General features: G+C 39.6%; 1 protein-coding gene across 5 annotated transcripts in view; it reads left to right on the forward strand.

Annotated features, from left to right (window-relative positions):
• Window positions 1-23,856, forward strand: part of TANGO6 (transport and golgi organization 6 homolog) — a 198,627-nt gene that overhangs the window by 96,244 nt on the left and 78,527 nt on the right. For all 5 annotated transcript variants that reach the window (XM_072816423.1, XM_072816433.1, XM_072816452.1 and 2 more), the window contains one exon: window positions 12,855-12,995. In XM_072816423.1, the coding sequence (XP_072672524.1) occupies window positions 12,855-12,995 (141 nt within the window). The remainder of the gene's footprint in view (window positions 1-12,854; window positions 12,996-23,856) is intronic.

Genomic DNA, 23,856 nt, shown 5'->3' on the forward strand with positions numbered 1-23,856 from the left:
ATTTCTTTTTTTTTTTTTTTTTTTTTGAGAAAGAGAATGTGGGGAGGTGTTGGGGTAGGGGCAATGGGAGAAGGAGAGAAAATCTTAAGCAGGCTTCACATCCAGTGCAGAGCCTGCCATGGGGCTCAATCTCATGACCCTGAGATCTTGCCTTGAGCAGAAATCAAGAGTCAGTTGCTTAACCAATTGAGCCACCCAGGCACCCCTAGAGTTTGAAGTTTCTGTAGTGGTAATATGTATGGATATCTTGTAGAAACAAAAGTGTATCTCCTATGAAGGAAGGCACCTTCATCCTAGACCCAAAGAACCCCCTAACAATTTCTACTTTTTATTTTTTAATTTTTTAGTAATAAAATTTTTTATTGTGGTAATATATGTAACATAAATTTTGCCATTTTTACCATATATATCCACAATGTTGTGTCATAGCTGTTTACAAAGCTTTTTTTTTTTTAGGGTTTATTTGTTTATTTGAAAGAGAGAGAGAGAGAGAGAGCACATGCACATACATGAGCAGGGCAAGGAGTAGAGGGAGAGAGAAAATGCCAAGCAGACTCCCTGCTGAGCACAGAGCCTGATGTGGGGCTTGATCCCCCCAACTCCAAGATCATGACCCCAGTGGAAACCAAAAGTAGATGCTTAACCAACTCAGCCACCTGGGTTGTTCCTCTAAAACATTTTCATCATCCTAAACACAAATTTTGTAACCATTAAGCAGCAACTCTCCATTCTCTCCTCCCATAATAATTACTTTACATTTCTTTATGAACAATAACAAATACATAGTCACAAAATGCCCATGCACAAGGAAACAAGATTCCAGAAGATTTTATTTTATTTATTTATTTAAAGATTTTATTTATTTATTTATTTATTTGAGAGTGAGAGAGAGAGCAGAAGCAGAAGCAGAAGCAGAAGGTGCAGAGGGGGTGCAGAGGGGCAGAGGGAGAGGGAGAAGCAGACTCCCTTCTGAGCAGGGAGCCTGATGTGGGGCTCTATCCGAAGATCCCAGGATCATGACAAGCTGAAGGCAGATGCTTAAGCAACTGAGCTACCAAAGCACCCAGAAGATTTTAGATATTAGAATCGTCACACACAAATTATGAAGTAGCCAGGTATAGTAGTATATTCAAAGAAATGCAAGACAAGCTTGAAAATATCTTCAGGGGAACCCTGGGTGGCACAGTGGTTTAACGCCTGCCTTTGGCCCAGGGCGCGATCCTGGAGACCTGGGATCGAATCCCACGTCAGGCTCCCGGTGCATGGAGCCTGCTTCTCCCTCTGCCTATGTCTCTGCCTCTCTCTCTCTCTCTCTCTCTCTCTGTGACTATCATAAATAAATAAATAAATAAATAAATAAATAAATAAATAAATAAATAAATAAATAAAAGAAAATATCTTCAGGGATAGGAAACAACCAAAACTGGTGCAGCAGATTTGGAAAAAAACAAATAGAATGTCCAAAAAGTAAAATTAGCTCTGAGTTGCAGAGCCTGGTGCCTATTGTAGCATGGCTCACTTATCCCTTCTCCAGAAAGTCCCACCTACCCCTGCACCACAGCCTTTTTTGACTCCTCCCTCCCTATGCTCTCATTATTCCCCAACTTGCAATATCAACAGTCTTGTATTTGTCTCTTTCTCTAGACAGGCACTGTTCTATTATATTTGTATGACTTAGTAACAGTATCTGGCACATAGTATGCATTCTATTAATAAGTAAATTCATGAAAGAATTCTTTCCATTGCCTTTATTTAAAGATGTTTTCCTGCCTTTATTTAAAGATGTTATGATTTATGCCATAGCTGCAGAGTACTTCTGTATAATCTTATATAACCAATTTGGGTTTGGCTTTCTTGTTTTGTTTTGTTTTGTTTTGTTTTGTTTTGTTTTTACTCTTTTTTTTTTTTTAAGTTTTGTTTTGTTTTGTTTTTTGAGTAATCTCTACACCCAACTTGGGGCTCTAACTCACAACCCTGAGATCAAGAGTCGTATCCTCCATGACCACCTCTCATCTCCTAACTGAAGTAAAATTTGAAAGAGATCCTTTCTGTTTCAACCATTAGAAGCAATAACACTACTTACTATTGAAGTGTTCAGTGTTATCATTGGACCACCTCAAATTACCTAGTATAAAAGCTGTATCATCTGGGACAATGAACTCCTCCCATCCTGCTTTAAAAAAGAAAGCTGTTAAAATAAAATGAAGTTGTCCACAATGAAAACTGTGTGTGTGTGTGTGTGTGTGTGTGTGTGTGAGAGAGAGAGAGAGAGAGAGTGTGTGTGTGTGTGTGTGTGTGTGTGTGATTCAAGGAGTGGTGTATGAATGAGAAGGCACTAAAATGTTTGTATTGTTTTCAGGTGATTTTTTTTTAAAACTACTTAACTGAGTTATAATTCATAAACCAATACAATATGCACTTTTTAAGTGTAAGATTAACTATATTTGTTAGTATATTAACAGAGTTGGGCATCTATCACCACAATTTTACAACATCTTCATTATATTAGAGAGTCTCTCCTCTTAACTCTTCAATGTTCTCCTACCTCCCAAAGGTGATTTTTATTTTACTTTCTTCTTTAGCTTTTCTCTAGTATTTGCATCTTTTACAGTGACCATGTATTATTTATACTATCAGGGGGAAGAAAACAGTCAAGTTCTTTTTGATTGTGCAAGCAAGTTTTTTTAAAGGTTTCTCTTTTCCCCTCTATTTATGGGTGCCCTACTTAGCACAGGGATTTTAACCTGAGGGCTGTGTGGACTCCTAGAGGGTCCATGGCTAGGTTTATCGGCAGAGTGTATGTGGATATATGTGCCTTTATCAGGGGAAAACAGGCCCTTTGGGTGAAACTTATACTAGCTCTGCCCGGTTTCCGTATGAAACTATAGTTTAAGTCCTACACATCACAGTTACTGATTTAACAACAGTCACTTTCTAAGCAAGTCCTAGCCTGGAGTGCCTATCACAGAGATTTGCTTAATCATATCATCAGGATTCGTGCTAGGCTTAACTCGGGGGAAAAAAAGGAGCATTTCATTGAAGTCTGTGTCTTGTCTGTGTCACTGCTTGGTGCCCAAAGCACAGAGCAGGTCTCCTAGCCCTGAGACACTAGAGAACGTGAAAGATCAGCCCTGTCTTGTTCGAGCTTCAGGCCAGGTGACAACTCCCCGGGGAGGCTTTGGCTCCTTCATAACGAATGAGAGCCTGACACATCAGTCAGCTCTGCTGATTCTGCAGCTTCTTTTTGGGTATGCTTGAGGTGAAATGCCAGTAGGAAACTTTGGAAAAAATGAGTCTGCAGATTAGGTAGTACTCCTCCTACCAGGACCACCCATCTTGGGATCTTTAGGAGATGTAAAGAGTTTTATTTTCTTACCAAGATTCAGCTAAAAGAGAACCACTCCCTATTTTATGGGAAATCAGAAGTCCCTCTTTTCTTTTTACCAGTAAATGTTTTGATATCATGAAGAGAATGTTGATGTCCTCTTTGACTCTTGGAAAGCTACATAAATAGAATTAAATGAATGACATCCTGCTCCTTTATTTCTAACCCTGGAACAACTGAAATGTGGGTTTCTTTGAATGTGTAGGGCAGCGATTACCCTGAAAGCAGAGGTAAATGCTGTCTTCCCATTCTTCCTTCCTCACTTCTGCATCCAGGCAGCCTTGTTCGAATTTCTGCACATACAACAGAACCTGTGATGGTGGCGGCAGTCTCGAGGCTCCATTTTCCTCAGCATTCTTCCTTGCCCCTTCGTCTCTATCACGCACTGGTATTTGAGACAGGCAGTCCTGAGAAGGTGGATTCTAAGCTTTTGGGGGCTGTTTTGGATTTTGTTTATTTGGGGAGGGTAGTAGAACCAGAGATTTAGGGGGCTTGCAGTATCAAATAGAGTGGAGGTGTTTGAGGATCATTTGTTAAACACTGAAACTCGTGAAAATTCAAGTTCTCAATTTCCTTCTGTATGGCTCCTCTGTTACCACTAATGTCAGCAACATCTCAAGGCAGACTCATTTGTGAATTTCATTAGCATCACTCATCTCCTTTTGTGAAATGCTAAATAAAGATATCGAGTAGGAATGAAGTGGTCCCTACAAAGCCCAGCTAGACCCAGTAAAGAATTCTGGCCTATCTCTTAGGGATGCGATGTGCAGAGCAGCTCTCCTCCCTCTGACCTTGGAGTTCAATCAAAAGTAAAGTTTATGGAGTGAGGCTGAGAACATATACTTGAAAATTTAAGGTTTGCTATCTTTGGAGTTAAGATCTGCAAAGCTACTGTTATTCGAAGAGTTACTTTGTCCTTGGCATTGCTGCCCGGGTGGCCACAGTGTAGCCGATTGCAGGTTTGCAATTCTGCTCTGCTGTGTGCCAGATATCTTGGATCATATTTTTCACCCATCTGTTTTTCAACTTCTCCGTTTGTAAAATTAGGAATATTAACAATAATACCTAACTTCAAAGGTTTGTTGGGAGCATTAAATGGCTGAATGCATGTAAAAGAGCTCAGAATGCCCTGGCATGTTGAAAACATTCAGCAAATGTTAAATGTTACTGTCTTTGCTGTTAGGTTTTGTTTATTGTAATAACATTTTGTGATCCAAAGCACTTCCAACAAGTGGAGTTAACTAGGAGCAAATGTAGATTATTCATTCCTTTTCATATTTCCCCTCCAAAACGGGAAGAAGAAAACAATTTAAGTAAATAGATTGTCCTTGTTTTAGTGTCTGGATATATTATTATTATTTTTTAAAGATTATTTATTTGCAAGAGAGAGAGGGAACATGGGGATTAGAGGAGAGAGGGCGAAGGAGTCTTAAGCAGACTCTGCACCGAGCCCGATGTGCGATCCCACAGCCCTGAGATCATGAACCTGAGCCAAAACCAAGAGTCGGACACTTTAACTGACCACACCATCCAGGTGCCCCTCGAATATATGACTTGGGTCCTGACTTAAAGAGATGGACTCAAAAAAAAAAAGAGAGAGAGAGAGAGAGATGGACTCTAGGTATGGTTCTTACAAAGCTTTAGCTGTTAACTGTGCCAGTTTATTATTCTAACCCTGTTTTTTCTTCAGGCCTGGTTAACACTCACTCACACAGAGTCTTTATAAATTTGTTGGGGCTTGCCCACACTTAGCATAGCTTTGGAGCTGTAGAGAAACTTAACAATAATTTGGCATCTAGACGCTGTCATTTACTCTAATTACAAAGACAGACCAGCCATCCAGTTGAATTCCTCACACTTCCTTGATTTAATAACCAACTTCCCCAGTTTGTGCAACTTCCTGAATTCTTGGAGCTGAAATTATTGTTGGCTTTCATCATAATGAGAGGTCTCAGATGTAACAGCCGAAGCACCCTGCTAAAGGAGGGATATTTCCCTTTTTGTCAAGTTTTTGCTGTTTGTATCTTTGTGTCATAGAGCTGCAAGAGAGGACAGGCATAGATCAGTGATGATCTTTTTGTAATCAGAGGGAAATTTTTCCTATGCCTGACCTCTTCTCTAACCCATCATTGTTCTTCCACTGAATTTCCTCTATAGGTTTAACATGCCTTTTATCTTCTATCTAGTTTTTAAAACAAACTTACTTTTATTAATTACTTTGAGCGTAGTTTGTAATGAGTCAAAAAGCTTATCCGCTGCCCTGCCTCTTCCCCTTCACAGTTCCAGTCCCCAGAGATAACCATTCCTTTCCTACCCCTTTTTAAGTAGTTTCTTCTAGCGGTTACTTTCTTATTTATAAATAAAATGCTCACACATATTTCTCTCTTTTTCCTTTTTTCCTTTTTTTGGGGGAGGGGCTACATTGAATATTTAATTTTACTGTCATATATTTTTGTGGTTGTAATATCTTGATTTCATATAAGCCATATTTTAAATGCATCATGCCCATATTCAGAGGGATGTATATTTGGAATCCCTGACAGTGGAACTTACAAAAAGTTTAAAAACAATGAAAGGGGGATGTCCTCTTCCAGACAACTTTTCTCCCCTCCCTGAACTTCAGTGATATATTTAACAAGATAACAGAGGAATATTGCATTCTTGCTTGAAATCTAAAGTCATCTGCGCCTCCACCCATGCTTAGAATCTTAATTTCTGATTGTCTATCAGCAATCCTTGCTATTTATACCCGGCAACTTCTTGTCCATGAATTCTTGCATGGAAAAGTGTTCCATGGAACTGTTGAAAACCCTCTGAAAAGATTCACTGTATCTGTTAATGGTCAGAAAACAAGCTCCTCATGGAAGATGCCATGGTTGGTTTTCTGGGGCACCAGTGGGAAAATCTGAAGTGGGCAATGTCTTTTTTTTTTCCTTTTAAAGATTTTATTGGGCAGCGCCAGTGGCGCAGCGGTTTGGCGCCGCCTACAGCCCGGGGCATGATCCTGGAGACCCACACATCTTGAAAGATTTCAGGAGGAAGAGAAGACAAACATTTGTGGTCATTCTACAACAGTTGATTACAAATTCTTTTTACTCTTGCCTCTAAAAGAGGCTTTTTTAGTTTAAAAGACCATGCCCCTTATCACAGACCTTTTTAACTTATATTTCTTAAATTTATATTTGATAGATATCACATTACATGGTTCAAAGTTCAAAAGGTACAAAAAGATACAGAATAAAAACTCTCTTCTTCTCTCATATCTTTCCCATTTCCCTCCCCAGAAACAACCAAAATCACGAGTTTCTCTTGTATCCTTCCAGAAAATTTTTAGAAAGATTGTATTAATTTATTTGACAGGGATCCCTGGGTGGCGCAGCGGTTTGGCGCCTGCCTTTGGCCCAGGGCGCGATCCTGGAGACCCAGGATCGAATCCCACATCGGGCTCCCGGTGCATGGAGCCTGCTTCTCCCTCTGCCTGTGTCTCTGCCTCTCTCTCTCTCTGTAACTATCATAAATAAATAAAAATTAAAAAAAAATTTATTTGACATAGAGTGAACAAGAACAAGCCGGAGGAGTGGCAGGCAGAGGAAGAAGGGGAGGCCGACTTTAGACTTTGAGCAGGGAATCCTGGGATCATGACATGAGCTGAAGGCAGACACTTAACTGAGTAAGCCACCCAGATGCCCCCTTCCAGAAATATTTTATGAGTGTGTTTCCCTTTTGTACAGAAATGGTTGAATTCTATATACACTGCACTTTGTTCTGCATTTTGCTTTTTATCTAACAGTAGATCTTAGAATTTATTCCATAATAGTTCTTAAAAAGCTTTTTTATTTTTTTAATGGATACTGCATCCTGTTATATGACTGACCACAACTTAATCAGTCCTCTATTGATGAATGTTTGTTTCCAGTCTTTTCTTTACCAGTAGTACTACAGTGATGATTTTGTACATAAGTAATTTTCTACTGTGCTAGTGTATTTGCTAGGATAAATGCCTAGAGTTTCTGGCTTAACACAGAACTTAGAATTTTAGACATAGTATATATTTTTTAAAGATTTTATTTATTTATTCATGAGAGAGACAGAGAAGGAGAGGCAGAGACATAGGCAGAGGGAGAAGCAGGCTCCATGCAGGAGCCCGACGTGGGACTCAATCCCTGGTCTCCAGGATCATGCCCTGAGCCAAAGGCAGACGCCCAACCACTGAGCCACCCAGGCGTCCTGTCCCGTATAGTATATTTTCTTACACATGTAAGACAGATTCTGTGAAAAAAGAAATACTTGACATTTTTCCCCATTCAGGTGAGAAATCCTTTTCTCTCTGTCCACCCTCCTCACCCTACAGGGGCAACCAAAACAGATTTGAGTACAAAAGGAAGCTGATACTTTGCACTGGATTTCCCTTTATATAAGATGTGCTATATTATCTTCTCCCTTTTTCTTCTATTCTAGAAACCTAAAAGAGTAGATCTGAAATGGCTTTTACAGTGTTTTTAATAACTTTTGGGGATATAACTCACATACCATACAATTCATTCATTTAAGGTGTATGATACAGTGGTTTTAGTATATTCACAGAATGAATACCCATTACCACAATCAATTTTAGAAAGTTTTCATTGCTCCAGTAAGAAATTCCGCATCCATTAGCAGTCCCTCCCTATTCCCCCTGTCTCCTACAGCCCTAGGTAACCACTAAATCTACTTTCTCTCTTCTGCCTTGCCTTGTCTGGGCATTTCATGTAAATGGAGTCACACAATATGTGAGGTGTTGTGTTTTTTACAGTTTTTTTGTCAGCAGAAATACCTGAGAGGTTTGAGGGAATAGGTGGTTTTCCAAGTAGCTGTGGGTATTTTGGGAGGTAGGTTGTTATCTGCCCAGGAGAATGAGGCTGAGGTTAGTTTTAAAGTGGAGATTGGCTTAGCAGTTTCTTGGGATAGAGTCAGTCAGCAAAGACATTTAAGTTAAACTATCTTTCCTACAACGCAAGAGTGTTGTGTAAGGTAAGACTATACCTAGGCTTCTTTTACTGCTGGAGGTCTGCAGAATCACTGAATACCTTGCTGAGGAATCATCGTGAAGTCAACACCGTTGGGATTAGAACACATTTCTGGCTTTGCAGGGAAAGTCTTTTGGAGAGACAAATGGTTATTTTACAGAGTTGACTGTCTCCGTTTTATTGCATAATGTGCTTTTAACAATATTTTTTCAGTTGAGTTAATTTGTCTATATCCTATGCTTTCCCTGAAAATACAGATCAGAATGTTTTCATGAACCCTGGTCATTTTAGGTTCACCTTTACCTTCCTTCTATGTAACTTATCTATTAAACCACATCTTGAAATATGTAGTCATTTTCCTGCGATCAGAGCAGAAGCAGGTATTTATCACACAGTCATTTGGTTCTTATTGCCAAAGGGATTGATGTGTCATGTTTTCTTGAAGCCTGGGCTGACCCAGAAATTACCCCATTTTTCAATTACAAAGGAATTATCAGGCGTGAGGGGCAAGGGGTCATGTGAAGGTTATGGTCTCGCTTCCTCAGTTGTCAAAATTCAGAGAACTTTTCAAGTAAGAAACAAAAACAGCCACATGAAATTTCACCTCTTTAGTTGTTTAGCAGTCTTGACCATCATTTATGATTCTCTTCACTGCTTAGTGTAAGAGTAAGGAGGGAGCTGCCCTAGGGATTTATAAACTCCTAGGTGGCAGCTGTATCCTAGAAGGTAAAACTCAAATAGTCAGAGGGCCATTTGGCAGCAGTGTGGAAAAGGCCAGCAAGAAGATAAACAATTGCTAACGTGGGACTGTGGGAAGCAAGGAAACTGGGCTTTGCTATTAAGCAACCTTTTAATGCAAGAGTGGAAGAATTTAAAGCTCCCTAGTGGAGTTAAAAGTTTGGCATTATTAGGAAAAGTACGTAAGTAAATAAATAAAAATTTCAATCTTTTTTTAATCTGAAGAAGGGTGTGTTAGGATTCCTTTGAATGAAAAAAAAATCAAACAAACTGGCATACACATAAAAGGATATTTATTGATTTACGTATGCAGAGAGTCTAGTGGGTGGAAGTACATTTGGATTCAGAGTCTCAAAACATGACATCAGCTCTCTTCCTTTTTTCCTTCCCTCTCTTGGCTTGACCCTCTTCTGTGTTGGCTTTTTTTGCGTGGGCTTTCTCCACATAGAGGCCACAGGCAACTCCAGGCTAATAACTTCAACAGGAAGAAAGAGCTTATCTTTCCCAGTACTTTCAATGTGGGCTCCAGAATTGAGTTTCATTGCCCATTCCTGAGCCCATCATTGTGTGGGCATGGGATGGAATGTCCTAACTGGCCAGCCTGGGATATGAGTTTATATATGGAAGGGGAGAAAGTGAGTAGTTAGCTCCACTCAAACCACATAGACTAAGGCTGGGAAAGGGATAGTTTCCAAAGGACCACCAGGTTTTGTTACCAGAGTAGATGCTTTGTGCAACCAAAATATATCTTTAATTCCACCTTGGACCTCCAAAAACTTCCCCATCATTTTGCAGAAGATAACTAACTACAAATGCAGTGTCATATTGTGCCAACAGGGAAACTGCCTGATTCAGGTTCTGCCACAGCCTGAACCTTCCTTAAGAGCAGAGCTTCTGCTCGTAGAAAATTGGAGGCCACATAAATGAAGATGTGGTTTAGGATGACATGCAGGGACTTCCCAGACTTTTTGGAAGCAATGAAAAGATAAGGGTGGGGAAGGCAAAAATAGAGGCAGACAGGTGCAGCCTTCAGCAGGTGTACTGCCTTTGTGTATATCTGATTTATAAAAGAATGGAATATCACAACCTATAACATAGAAAATAGGGGCACCTGGGTGGCTCAGTCAGTTAAGCAGCCGACTCTTGATATAAGCTCAAGTCATGATCTCAGGGTCTTGGGATCCAGCCCTGTGTCTGGCTCCGTGCTCAGTGCGGTGTCTGCTTCGGGATTTTTTCTTGCCCTCTGCTTCTCTCTCTCAAATAAATAAATAAGTCTTAAAAGAAAAAAGTATGTAGATTTTGCATAAATATCAGATTTAAATGGGAGATTGGAAAAGAAATAAATAGATTGGTAAACTCAGATGAAAAATGAAGATTTCTTAAGCATTTTTTTAAAAGATTTTATTTATTTATTCATAGAGAGAGAGAGAGAAAGAGAGAGGCAGAGACACAGGCAGAGGGAGAAGCAGACTCCATGCAGAGAGCCCGATGTGGGACTCGATCTAGGGTCTCCAGGATCACACCCTGGGCTGCAGGCGGCACTAAACCGCTGTGCCACTGGGCTGCCTTTCTTAAGCATTTCTATTACTCCTTCCCTATCTTCTTTTTCTTAATTCCTGAAATTTATATCAAGACTGTATCTTTGAACTCTTTTATCAGTTCATTCATTGAACAAATAGTTGCTGAGCACTTGCTGTGTCCTGGCACTCTTCTAGGATTGAGGCTACAGCAGAGAGCAACAAAAAAAATCCTTGACTTTATAACGTTTACACTCTAAGGAGGGGAGCAGTCAATAAATAAACCAATACTGTATATAACATGTGCTAAGAAGAAAAATAAAGCAGGGTGAGAGAGATAAAGAGTAGTAGGGGAAGGAGGCTGCCATTTGTATGTGGTAAGTGTAATATTTGAGCAGAGACATGATAGGGCTTGGGGGGAAGCCATAAGGGTACCTTACCTGGAGGAGGAGCAGCCTAGGCAAGGGGATGTCAGGGGAAGACTATGGGCCTGAAGCAGCTTGGTCTATTCGGATAACAGTGAGGAGGCCAGAGTTGCAGGACAGTGAGCAAGGGAGAATATATGGTAAAAGAGGAGGTCAGAGAGTAAGCAAAGGTAGTTGGGATTGAGGTTGCTCATAAGCAGGGGAGAAGGGGAAACCATTGAGGGCTTTGGGCAGAATGATGGGGCCTGACTTGTTTTAACCAGATGGTTCCAGCTGCAGTGAGGTTATCAGGTAAAAGCAGAGAGACCAATTGGGGAAAAAAAGAAAAGCAGCATGCCACAAATGAGAGACCAGCGTAGTTGAGGTAGAGGTGGTAAAAAGAAGCTTTCTCCTCCTGAATGTATTTTGAAACCTGTATTTCTTTCCTTTGTTTTTCTTTTCTTCTTCCTTAATATTCTTTAGAAGTGTGTGACATTTTCCTCCCAAGTAACAGAACTCAAAACTTGTTTATATAGTTTTGAGACCAGGGGCTTTATTTCTAATCCTATCTTAGAGCATATCTCCCCTCCTCTTTCCACCCCTGTGAAGTTTGCTCCCTGCGGGGTGGGGCTCAGATAATGATTACACATCTAGGAGGTACTGGCATGATGGCAGAAGGGACCATCGAGTACTGTAGTCCCCACTTATCCACAGTTTTGCTTTCCACGGTTTCAGTTATCTGAGGTCACCTGTGATCTGGAAGCAGATAATCCTCCTTCTGACTAATCATCAGAATGTCAGTCGTAACCTAACATTGTGTCACAACCACTATGTTATCTAGTGGTTCAGCTCATCATGTAGGCATTTTGTTATCTCATATAATCACAAGAAGAAGGGTGTATAGAATACAATAAGTATTTTGAGACAGAGGGAGAGAGACCTCATTCACATAACACATTACAGTATGTTGTTATAACTATGTTATGTTCTATTTTATTATTAGTTATTGTTGTTAATCTCTTACTATGCCTAATTTATAAATTGAACCTTATCATAGGTAGGTATGTATAGGTAGAAACATAGAATATAGAGTGTTTGGAACTCTCTGCAGTTTCAGCCTCCCACAGGGGGGTTTGGAACGAATTCCCTACAGATAAGCTGGGGAGGACTACTAATGTACTTGAAATATGGACTCAGGAGCAGGACCTTCCCGGTTTCTGATCAGGGAACTCAGCTTCTAAGCACAGGTCTCCTACTGCTCATGCCCAGAATGCTCTGAAGATATTTCCTTGTGGAAATTACTCTCCTCGTTGCCAGTCGTACAGAGAATACTCACGTTGGAACAGAGAACTGCAGCAAAGACAGGAAGCGCTGCTGTGTTTCGGGCTGATATGTTGGCAGGAATGATACTAGTCAAAGAACCTTAGAGTCTCAGACTTGGAGGGCTCCCCAGAGGGTATTTAATCCTGTCTTCTCCTGCTGCTGTGTGAATCTCTGCCACAATGTGTAATCATCTAGCCTCTGCTTTAAGACTCTAGAGTCCATAAATCATAGAATGTCAGGGCTGGAAGTGATCTTAGAAATCATATAGGACTGAGACTAGAAGAATCCAGGAGACTGAACTTTCAGACTCATGTTCTTTGCACTCACTGTGTTATCATTCCATATAAAGGGCAGCCTTTCTGGTAGAGTCACAGAGGTGGATTTAAGTGTCTCAGTGTTCATCCCATCTCAGGCTGTCTGGGTTTATTTGCTTTACATTTTCAAATCATAATGAATCCTTTCTTTTTATTTTTCACCCTAGGGGTTGCCCTACTCTCAGATGCATACCCTGAGAAAATCTTGCTTGGCCTATTGGCTCAGTATGACATTGATAAAGACAAGCACACACCGGAAACCAGAATGAAAGTTGGAGAAGTCCTGATGCGAATTGTCAGAGCATTAGGTGAGTTTTCCATCGTCTGGAAAAAGGTGGGAGGCACTTTGGAACCAAAGTCTGCATACCTTGGAGATTTCTTATGCCAACACTGAGGACAGTTTCAGGGCTGAGATGAACTACCTCCTGTTCAAGGATTTAGCAAATGTCCACACGCCCACTAAGAGATTGGCAGCAATGTTGCCTATTTTCCTACCACCGCTTGGACTCCTCTCCTGAGCTATGTTGGGACCTGATTTTCATTGGAGTTGGAATGAGAAGTTTCACACTTGCTGAGCAGCAGCAAGCATAAAAAGAAGAGGAATGTCAGACAGGGAAGGAATAGCTCTAGCTCTTGTTTGGCTACTGTGTGCCAGGTCGTCCGCATATATAATCTCATCTTATTTTCCAAAAAAAATCCTATCTAGAGAGGCTATTGTTAGACCCAGTTTATAGGTGAGGAAATTGTGGTGCAGAGACCTTCAGCAGTTTGTCCAAGACTCATTCAGCTGATAAGTAAAGTGGTGCTAAGAATTGAGCCCATGAACTCAAAGGAAGGTGCTCCAGACTACATAGGCTGAGAGTAGTAAGTAAGATCTCTTGAGTCACAGGATCTCTTTGAAATCCCAAACTGCCGTTTATTGGCCGTGTGACCATGGGAACATTTCTTAAACTCTTAGTGCCTCAGTGTCCTAGTATATAAAGTGAAGCTATTAATAGCACTTACCTCGTAGGGCTAGCATAAGGATTAAGTAAGGAAACATTTAGAATAGTGTCTGGCACACAATATAAGCTCAATACATTTTCATTGTTGCTAAGAAGAAAGATTGCTTTCTTATTTTTAATTTTTTAAAGATTTTATTTATTTATTTGAGAGAGCACAAACATGGGGCAGGGAGGAGAGGACAGAGAAAGAGAGCGAGAGAAGCAGACTCCCTGTTGTGCATGGAGCCCGATATGGGACTTGATCCCAGGACCCTGAGGTCATGACCTGAGCTGAAGGCAGATGCCCAAATGACTGAGCCACCCAGAAGCCCCAAAAGACAAGAAATACTTTATTTAAAGTATGCTCTTTTTAAAGAAAAGAAATACTTTATTATTTATTCTTTATTGAGTGCCCTTATGGGACTAGAAGATGAGACACTGGGGAGTAAGGACAAAGAAAACAGTTGTTCACTCTAAAGATAGGGGTTAAATTAAGATAAATTAACAAATTTCTCCATAAGTCAGTAAGTATTTTTATTTATTTATTTATTTATTTTTTATTTTATTTTTTATTTTTTATTTTTTTAGTTTATGATAGTCACACACAGAGAGAGAGAGAGAGAGAGAGAGAGAGAGAGGCAGAGACATAGGCAGAGGGAGAAGCAGGCTCCATGCACCGGGAGCCCGATATGGGATTCGATCCCGGGTCTCCAGGATCGCGCCCTGGGCCAAAGGCAGGCGCCAAACCGCTGCGCCACCCAGGGATCCCAGTAAGTATTTTTATATCAAGCTATATAACATGGAATTGGAAGGGCTTTCTTTAACTTGCATTATATAAACTTAGCCATGGACTGCTACATTGAATATAGACAGCTTGAAGCTGTCATACTCCACTGAGTATGGACCAGTGTTATAGAGTATCCATTCAGCAACTCCATCATGTGTCCACTAGGATGTGATCTAAGGCATAAAAAGAAGTGATCTCTGGGATCCCTGGGTGGCTCAGCAGTTTAGCACTGCCTTTAGCCCAGGGCCTGATCCTGGAGACCCTGGATCAAGTTCCACATCGGGCTCCCTGCATGGAGCCTGCTTCTCCCTCTGCCTGTGTCTCTGCCTCTCTCTCTACCTGTGTCTCTCATGAATAAATAAAATCTTAAAAAAAAAAAAATGAATGAAATCTTAAAAAAAAAAGAAGTGATCTCAGCTTCAATTTGACTAATTTGTCTGTGAGCTTGTAAATTTTACCCAATAGGGAAGATTTTGGAAAACAAACAAGCTTTTTGCCCCTTGCTTCGAGAAATCACACTGAATTCTTCTTTCACCAACACTCAAAGATTTACGAAGATTCTACATAACCATGCATTATTTCTTCAGATATAGCCCTGAATTTTCCTAATTTCTGGGTGTCCCTTGTGACTAAAAAAGAGGACCTAGATGTCCAACCACTTAAATCTTTTTGTTAGTGATATAAGAATATCATGAAAATGATTTTTTTTAATGTTTTCTACTCTTTAAAGAAAGACTAACTCTCTGTATTTGCCTTGTCCTAAATATGCGTCTGAAAACATACCAGACAAGTACACCATTAGAAGAAATCATTCTCTCACAGGAGGTATGAATGTTAAGCTTAAAGTATCACAGGGTCAAGTGCAACTTCTGATTTCTATTTGCTTGTATCATTAGGATTATCAAAGCCAAGAAGGAATGTATGCCATACATAGACTCTATCATTATAACTTCTGGTAAACCTCTACCATTGGGACAGTGAACACCGAAAATACACATTTTTCAGTCTCTCGTGGCTAGGGCTTAGGGGTGGAGATGAAGGACCAGGTTGAGTGGGAGAGAGTCCTAAGTGGGAAGTTGAGTAGGAAGGAGTCCTTACTCCTTCTTACATGTTCCTATAATTAGCCCAATTTCCAAAACAGCCTTTGGCATTTCATTTTTTTTTTTTAATTTTTATTTATTTATGATAGTCACAGAGAGAGAGAGAGAGAGGCAGAGACACAGGCAGAGGGAGAAGCAGGCTCCATGCCGGGAGCCCAACGTGGGATTCGATCCCGGGTCTCCAGGATCACGCCCTGGGCCAAAGGCAGGCGCCAAACCGCTGCACCACCCAGGGATCCCACCTTTGGCATTTCAAAGCAAACTCCATCAATTCTCAAAGTTCTCATGTTTCTGTAGCCTACTTTTCCAAGTATCCAACCATAGACATTGCCTTAGCTTTAACTGCTAATGTCTAATTCACATTACCAACTTGTTCAAGTGCGTAGATGAGGTGACTTGTTGAAATCCTTAAAGTGAAATTAAAGCCTGTTTTTACAACATAGCCAGTATTCTTAGTTTATTAGTGATATGGAAATCCTTGGGAACAACCACTCTGTAAGACTTCACTAGAAAGTACCCTAGTTTCATTGGCCCACACCTTGCTCTCTCCCTACCCCCAACTTTTCTTGGCAGCTGGGGAGTTCCACAGAACAAGGCCTACAGGTGGGAGCGGATGCAGGACACTGCTGCTTCCTCTTGGCATCATGTCTAGTTCCCTAACTCTGCCTACTTGTCTTCCTGCCACTAGACAGTGGTGAAAATCAGGAGTTTTTTTCCTTTCCATTTTTAAAAACTGAGGTATCATATACACACAGTAAAGTATATAAAGTATACTCACATCAAAACTTCTAGTAACCTGTAAAGTTTCCTTTCATCCCTTCCTAGAGGTAAGCCCTATTCTAGCTTGTTATCACCATTAGTTTCTTTTGATTGTTCTTGAACTTCATTTTAATGAAATTAAATCTCCACATTTCTGGTATGTTAATAGATCTAGACACTTAGGTAAATTCAGGTCAGATCTGGGGGTAAGAATACTTCATAGGCATGATATATACTCTATTTCCTGTTATATCACAATAGGAGGCACATAATGTCTGGTTATCTCATTTTACTGACGGTGAGATTGATTAATGGTGTTTCCAGTCAGGTACATCTGTTATAAACTTCCCCATCAACCTTCCTGCTCGTGGGGGGTTTTTTGTTGTTTTTTGTTTTTGTTTTGTTTGGTTTTTTTGACAGAGCACAAGCAGGGGGAGCAGCAGAGAGAGAGAGAGAGAATAACAGCTTGCTGCCAAGCAGTGAACCTGATGCAGGGCTCTATCCTAGGACCCTAGGGTCATGACCTGAGCCTAAGGCAGACGCTTAACCAGCTGAGCCACACTGGTGCCCCCCTGCTTGTGGTTTTAAGTAACCACTGATAGCCGGAGCCTAGATCCGTTATTTCATAGGGGTTCTATTTTTTACACATTAAGAAACAGGTACAGAGGGATGCTTGGGTGGCTTGACAGTTGAGCATCTGCCTTCAGCTCAGGGCGTGATCCTGGGGTCCTGGGATTGAGTCCCACGTTGGGCTCCCTGCATGGAGCCTGCTTCTCCCTCTGCCTGTGTCTCTGCCTCTCTCTCTCTCTGTCTCTCATAAATGAAAGAAAGAAAGAAAGAAAAGAAAGAAAGAAAGGAAAGAAAGAAAGAAAAGAAAGAAAGAAAAAGAGAAAGAAAGAAAGAAAAAGAAAAGAGAGAGAAAGAAAGAAAGAGAGAGAGAGAAAGAGAGAGAGAGAAAGAAAGAAAGAAAGAAAGAAAGAAAGAAAGAAAGAAAGAAGAAAAAGAAACAGAGATGGTTACTATCTTGCCTAATGTCACACAGCTAATTAATGGTGGATACAGAATTTGAACCCAGACAGTCTGACTCCAGACCTAGTCTCTTACCCAAAACACCATTGTGCCCTGAACATTCTCCCATGTCATTAAGCATCTTTTTCCTGTCATTAACATGGACATTGTCCACATCCTCTATAATTTTTAATGATTGCATGATATATTATTTGAATGTACCATAATTTTTTCAGCTGACCAACTTACAGGTTGTTCCAAGCTTTTGCTATTATGAATTACATTAAGATGAATATTCTTGGGACGCCTGGGTGGCTCAGCAGTTAAACGTCTGCCTTTGGCTCAGAGCTTGATCCCGGGATCCGGGATCGAGTCCCTCATCGGGCTCCCTGCAGGGAGCCTGCTTCTTCCTCTGCCTGTGTCTCTGCCTCTCTCTGTGTGTCTCTCGTGAATAAATAAAATCTTAAAAAAAAAAAGATGAATATTCTTATAGCTAAACCTTTGTGCAGATTGTCTTCCAGGGAGATTGTGCCCATTTGTTTGTTTATTTGTTTAAAATTTTAATTTGAGTATAGTTGACATACAATGTTACATTAGTTTCCAGTGTACAACTTAGTGATTTGACAAGTTTATACATTATACTGTGCTCACTACAAGTGTAGCTACCATCTGTCACCATATAACACTATTACAATATCATCGACTGTATTCCTTATGCTGTGCCTTTTGTTCTTGTGATTTACTCATTCCATAACTGGAAATCTGTACCTACCACTCTCCTTCCCCCATTTTGCCCATCCCCCTGAGATTGTGCCAGTCTGTATTTCAGTGTTTGAGAATGTTTGTCTGTACCTTCATTGGTACTTATATAATATATGCTATATATTACCTTTTTTTTTAATCAAAGACATGTATAAAGAAATACTATCTTGTTTTTATTTACATTAATTCAGTTGATAAGATTAAACATTTTTCATATATTTGTTGGCTAAGTTGTGTGTATGTGAGAGTGTGTGTGTGTTTGTGTGTGAATTGTCTGTTCCTGTTCTTTCTCCATTTTTCTGTCAGGGTATAGATTTTGTTACTTGATTTATAAAAGCTTTATCTATTTAAAAATCATGAACCACTAAAATTTATGTTGTGACTATTTTCTTTGGGTCATTTACATTTTAGTTTTGTTCATATTTTCTGTTTCTGTTCATATTTTGTTTTTTAAACATGCAAAAGTTTTTTTAAATTTTGATATATACAAATATATCTATTTCTGTATGGTTTCTCATATAGAAAGGATTTTCAAACTAAGATTATATAAATATTAATATATATTTTTTAATTTCTACTTTTCAATGTAGAAAATATTGTGGAAAAAATTTTGGTTTAGTTTCTTTTATTTAAGGAACTATTTGATTTTTTATTATACTTTTAGAAATTTAATCTTAACACATTGCTAAATTACCAATTACTCCAAATGTTTCTCCATATGTTTCCTCGTATATGGCCCAATGTCAATGTTGACAATAACCTGGGGACCATTATATGTCATTACATTTTTTAAAAACCTCTTTTAAAAATATAGCATTAAGTTACTGTGCCCACGATAATGAATTGGTAATTAGGACATTACTTGAAAAGTAGAATTAAAGCAAAGGGGATTAAATACACATGTGAGGGTATTTCCTTCTGAGACTGCCTTGAGCATTATTCCGGATCTAATGTAGACTACACAGCTTTCTCACATATGCCAGATGCAATATCTGCTTTCTCTTCAGCAGGGCTGAACAAACATTACCCCATTCTTCTTTGTTCTATAGATTAGTGATTCTCAAATGGGAGTAGGGGAAAAAAAATTTTCCCCCCTAGGAGACATTGGCAATGTGAAAATGTCTGGAGACATTTTTAATTACTACAACTGGGGGCATAGGGATATTACTGGCACTTAATGGGTATAAACCAGGGATGCATCTAAATATCCAACAGTGTACAGGACAGCCCCCTATAATGAGGAATGATCTGACCTAGAATGTCATTAAGGCCCCCTGTTGACACACCCTGCTGTAGAGCTCATGTGGATCATTCTATTTCTGCTTTATAATATTACTCATATGTGTTAGTTAAATCCATGACAGCCACATACAATTACACAGGTTGTTCACAGCCATAAAAATTCCAAAAGGCATTATTATATGAATGGTATACCCTGGAGTTGTACAGTACTCAACCTGTGCAGTCATCCTAGTGGCCTTGACTAAATTCTAGGCTATCTCCTGACTGTTACATTTTAGATTGCCACCTCACTGGGAGAGTTTGAAAAAGTCATTTATTCCTTTCTGTAATACGTTTATACAACCTTTTGGATGTGAGAGCTTCTGGATATGGTTAATCTTCTCTATTTTATACCAGTCTTATGAGCATAATTTTTAGTGATATCTTTTCTGATGTCTACTGAATTTGGGAGTTGTCCTTCTTAAAGTCTATGGCCACCTTTGAGGTGATTATATGTGCCTCCTACCCTTTCTTGCCTTCCTTTGTGGACCATAATAAGAACTCAAGTATATTTTTAAATTACTCCTTATATTTAGGGAAGATATTATATACTTTGCCAATATTTATTTCATATTCTAAGGAAAAAGATAAAAAATAGATGAAATTGCCTTTTATTGGTATGTGGCTCTTATTTGAATCCAAAGGTGGATCAGAAGTCCTTGATGGAAAAAGAATTTCTACCTCTTCCTATAGTAATATCCAAACATTCTCTGAATTGTAATTTAATTTCCTGCTTTTGTCAACTCCTAAATCATATAAATTCCTGGGTTATTTGGTAGCTCTTCCTAATGCTCAAAGTTGTATATGTGTGTGTGTATTTATCTTGAGTATAATTTTTTTTTCCTTAATCTTGGGTGGGTAGGGATATCCATGTAGTTCAGTTCAGAAGCATTTTTTTAAAATTTTATGTATTTATTTGAGATAGAGAGTGAGAGAGAGCACAAGCAGGGAAAGAGGCAGAGGCAGAGAGAGAAGAAGCCTCCCCCACTGAGCAGGGAGCCCGATGTGGGGCTCGATCCCAGGACCCCGGGATCATTACATGAACCTGAGCCAAAGGCAGCTGCTTAACTGACAGAGCCGCCCAGGTGCCCCTCAGAAACATTTTTTGATTAGCTACTGAATGGCATGTTCTGTACCTGGGACTGGAAATAGGAACATGAAAAGCCACAGTCTCTTCCTGCAAGGAGCTTATCATTTGGAAGGAGAGAATGACTCAGACACACATCATCTCTGTAAGGTGACCTGCACGTGAAGGGTATTGTGGGAGCACAGGGGAAATGATGGTCTTTGTCCTTTCTCTTCTTGAGATCCTGCAGTCAAATGTGGCAGTGTGCTACAGGGCTACATCCATTCCTCATGCTTATCAGCACAGCAGGTCAGTTTTTGAAAAATAGCCTTTGTCTGATGGTTTTCAGAGATTTTCAACTCACAGCATAGGTCTGAATTAAGGTAAAAAGGTAGGTTGGACATGTAAATAATTGGGTAGTCTGGGAGTTGAGCATTTACAGATTTCGGCAGCAATAAACAACAGTCAGGGATTAGAGTTTTCATATCCTAAGAGGAAAGATTTTCATCAAAATTCAGAGGATCAAATGAAATGCTTCTTGCCAAATCTGCCTAGATTAGCATGAATGTAGTACAATTTAACAAATATTTATATTAATGTAAATTGGAAATACTAACCTGGCTAGATTTGAAGGTTGAAGCCAAGACTGAATTTTTTTTCTCATTTTCCTTCTCTTTTTCTTCCTCATGTTAATTTTTTTGAGAGGTATAACTTTAAAATCTATCTATAGACCTTTCTCCTCCTAATTGTATCAGTAACACAGTCATTTTAGACAAGTGTATTTTTTTTAAGTATTTATTTAATCATTCATGAGCCACAGAGAGAGAGAGAGAGACACAGGCCGAGAGAGAAGCAGGCTCCATGCAGGGAGCCCAACATGGGACCCAATCCTGGGTCTCCAGGATCACGCCCTGGGCTGAAGGCGGCGCTAAACCGCCGAGCCACCCGGGCTGCCCTAGACAAGTGTATTGAAAAATATTTAAAAGAAAAAAAAAAAGAAAGAAAAATATTTAAAAGTATAAAAAAAAGAAAGTGATCACTGATAGTTTCACTGTTCAGAAATAACCACTTTGTTTGCATTTTGAGGTTCCCTTCTAGTTGCTTTTTCTTCCTCATAACTGTAATTATACCATATGTATACTGTTTTCTTTCATTTAATATGACTTCTAGGCACTTTTCTATGTCATTAAATATTTTTTGAAAACACAAGATTTATTGGTTGTATTATAATTAGTAACTTGAATTTATAATAATTTTACTTAATTATCTTTTAGAAAGATATTGTTTAATTAGGTTGTTTCCAATTCAGTTCCTTACTTGATGAGGAACTTTATGAGGATTATGAGGTGTGCTATTAATTATTCTGTGACAAAAAAAAAAAATTTATTCTGTGACATAAATTCTTTTGGTAAATCATTAATTCTTTCCTTAGGATTGGTTCCTACCAGATAAATTACAAGGTCCACATATATGCATGCACTTAAGGCTCTTGAAATCGAGTGCTCATTTGTCCTCCAGAAATGTGTACTCTTGTCAGCTGTAAATGACACTGCTAAGGTCGCACAGAGAAAACTTTTTCTGTGGCTTTAGACCAGACTTCTGAGCCTGACCAGCCATTTCCAAAATGTGTATCTTTGCTTCCAGAATGAATGGAGGAACCTGTCAGAGATGGTTGGTCTGTGGGTGGGTGAGGAGAAAGATGAGAGGGTAGGAAGGATTGACTGCAGATAGAAGGGTAGGTGCATGACTCAGTCTGAGCCCACTGCTGCTCCAGGAGAGCGACTCAGATCTGGTAGTGTCATCATGATATACAAAGAAGAGTACTCAATTATTTTTAGAGGCGAAACTTGCTAGTTTTCTAATCAGCAAGCTCAGACAAGTTCCAGTTTACTCTAGGTCAGAAACTTCCAAAAATGAGAGCAAAAATAGAAAGCCATATTCATATTGCTCCATCTGAAGCATTTTACCTTCAATGAACTCTGTAGGAAAGATCAGGAATTAATATTTGGAATAAGGAATTGGGGGGAAAGAACAAAATTACATGTCTCTATTGGTGTATGCTATGGCAAGTAGAATGTCACCCAGGAATACTGGGACAAAGCAGCTTATACATCTAGGTTAAAAGGCACCTTTTCTCAAATTACTCTATATTCGAAGAAAAGGGTGGGTCCTGGGTGTGAAGGTGTATTTCTAACTCTTAAAGCCCGTAAAACACCCTTATTTAATAAGCTCTGTCAACTTTTCCATAACCTGCTTAATTTTTAAGTTTTAGTTCAGCACTTTGGCACTTCAAAGTTCATCCAAGTGGTGAGCAACCGGTGCATGATCCCATCCAGCTCCAGGATGAAGTTCATAATCTACTTTAGAAAACCTGTCACCTTCTGCTTTGACAACCATCTTCTTCTGGCCAGTTGTAGAAGATAAAGGAAAATGGGCTAGTTGGATTTGTCTAGTAGGCTACCCTGATTTCTAGTTGGCTTGGCCTGGGAATTAAGATGAGCGGAGGAGCTTTTAAATGGCTATAATATTCTAGAGTATGGATGTACCACAGTTTACATCATTTATTTATTATTTTTTAAAGATTTTATTTATTTATTTGTGAGAGATACACAGAGAGAGCCAGAGACATAGGCAGAGGGAGAAGCAGGCTCCTCGCAGGGAGCTAGATGCAGGACTCCATCCCAGAACCCCACGATCACAACCTGAGCCAAAGGCAGATGCTCAACCACTGAGCGGCCCAGGTGTCCCTGGTTTACACCGTTTATTCAATCATTCCTCTGTGGCTGGACCATCAGTTTTTCTGTTTTGTATTTCCTATGGCATACAGCACTGCAATATAAATTCTCATATATGTGTGCCAAGAGAAATATATATTAATATGTATATATGCATATTCCATATATATGTGCATACTGAAGTCCTGGGCCTTTATTCCTGTAAGATTGATATTTGCCTAAGTGGAATCATTGACTCAAAAGCTGTTTATATTTTAAATTGTTTATATGCTGACAGATTACTTCCTAAAATCATGGGTGAGATAGGGCTTTTTGGACCCCCTGCTATGTCTGTTGTCAGAGAAAAATATCTTTTGAAAATTGTGTTTTTCAAAGGGAACAGACTAAGAAAGTTCTTTCTGTGTGTGTTATTTTGTATGTCTTCATTGCGATGGGAAAAAAGTCTTGTGGTTTTTTAAAAAATATTTTATTTATTCACAAGAGACACACAGAGAGAGGCAGAGACACAGGCAGAGGGAAAAGCAGGCTCCACGCAGAGAGCCCAATGTGGGGCTCGATCCCAGGACTCCAGGATCACGCCCCGGGCTGAAGGCAGGCGCCAAACCTCTGAGCCACCCAGTGATCCCCAAAAAGTCTTGTTTTCAGCAAGATGTTATTAATACATTTTGGTATTAAGTAATTTACAAGA

This window comes from Canis lupus, chromosome 3, assembly GCF_048164855.1.
Source record: "Canis lupus baileyi chromosome 3, mCanLup2.hap1, whole genome shotgun sequence".
Lineage (NCBI taxonomy): Eukaryota > Metazoa > Chordata > Mammalia > Carnivora > Canidae > Canis > Canis lupus.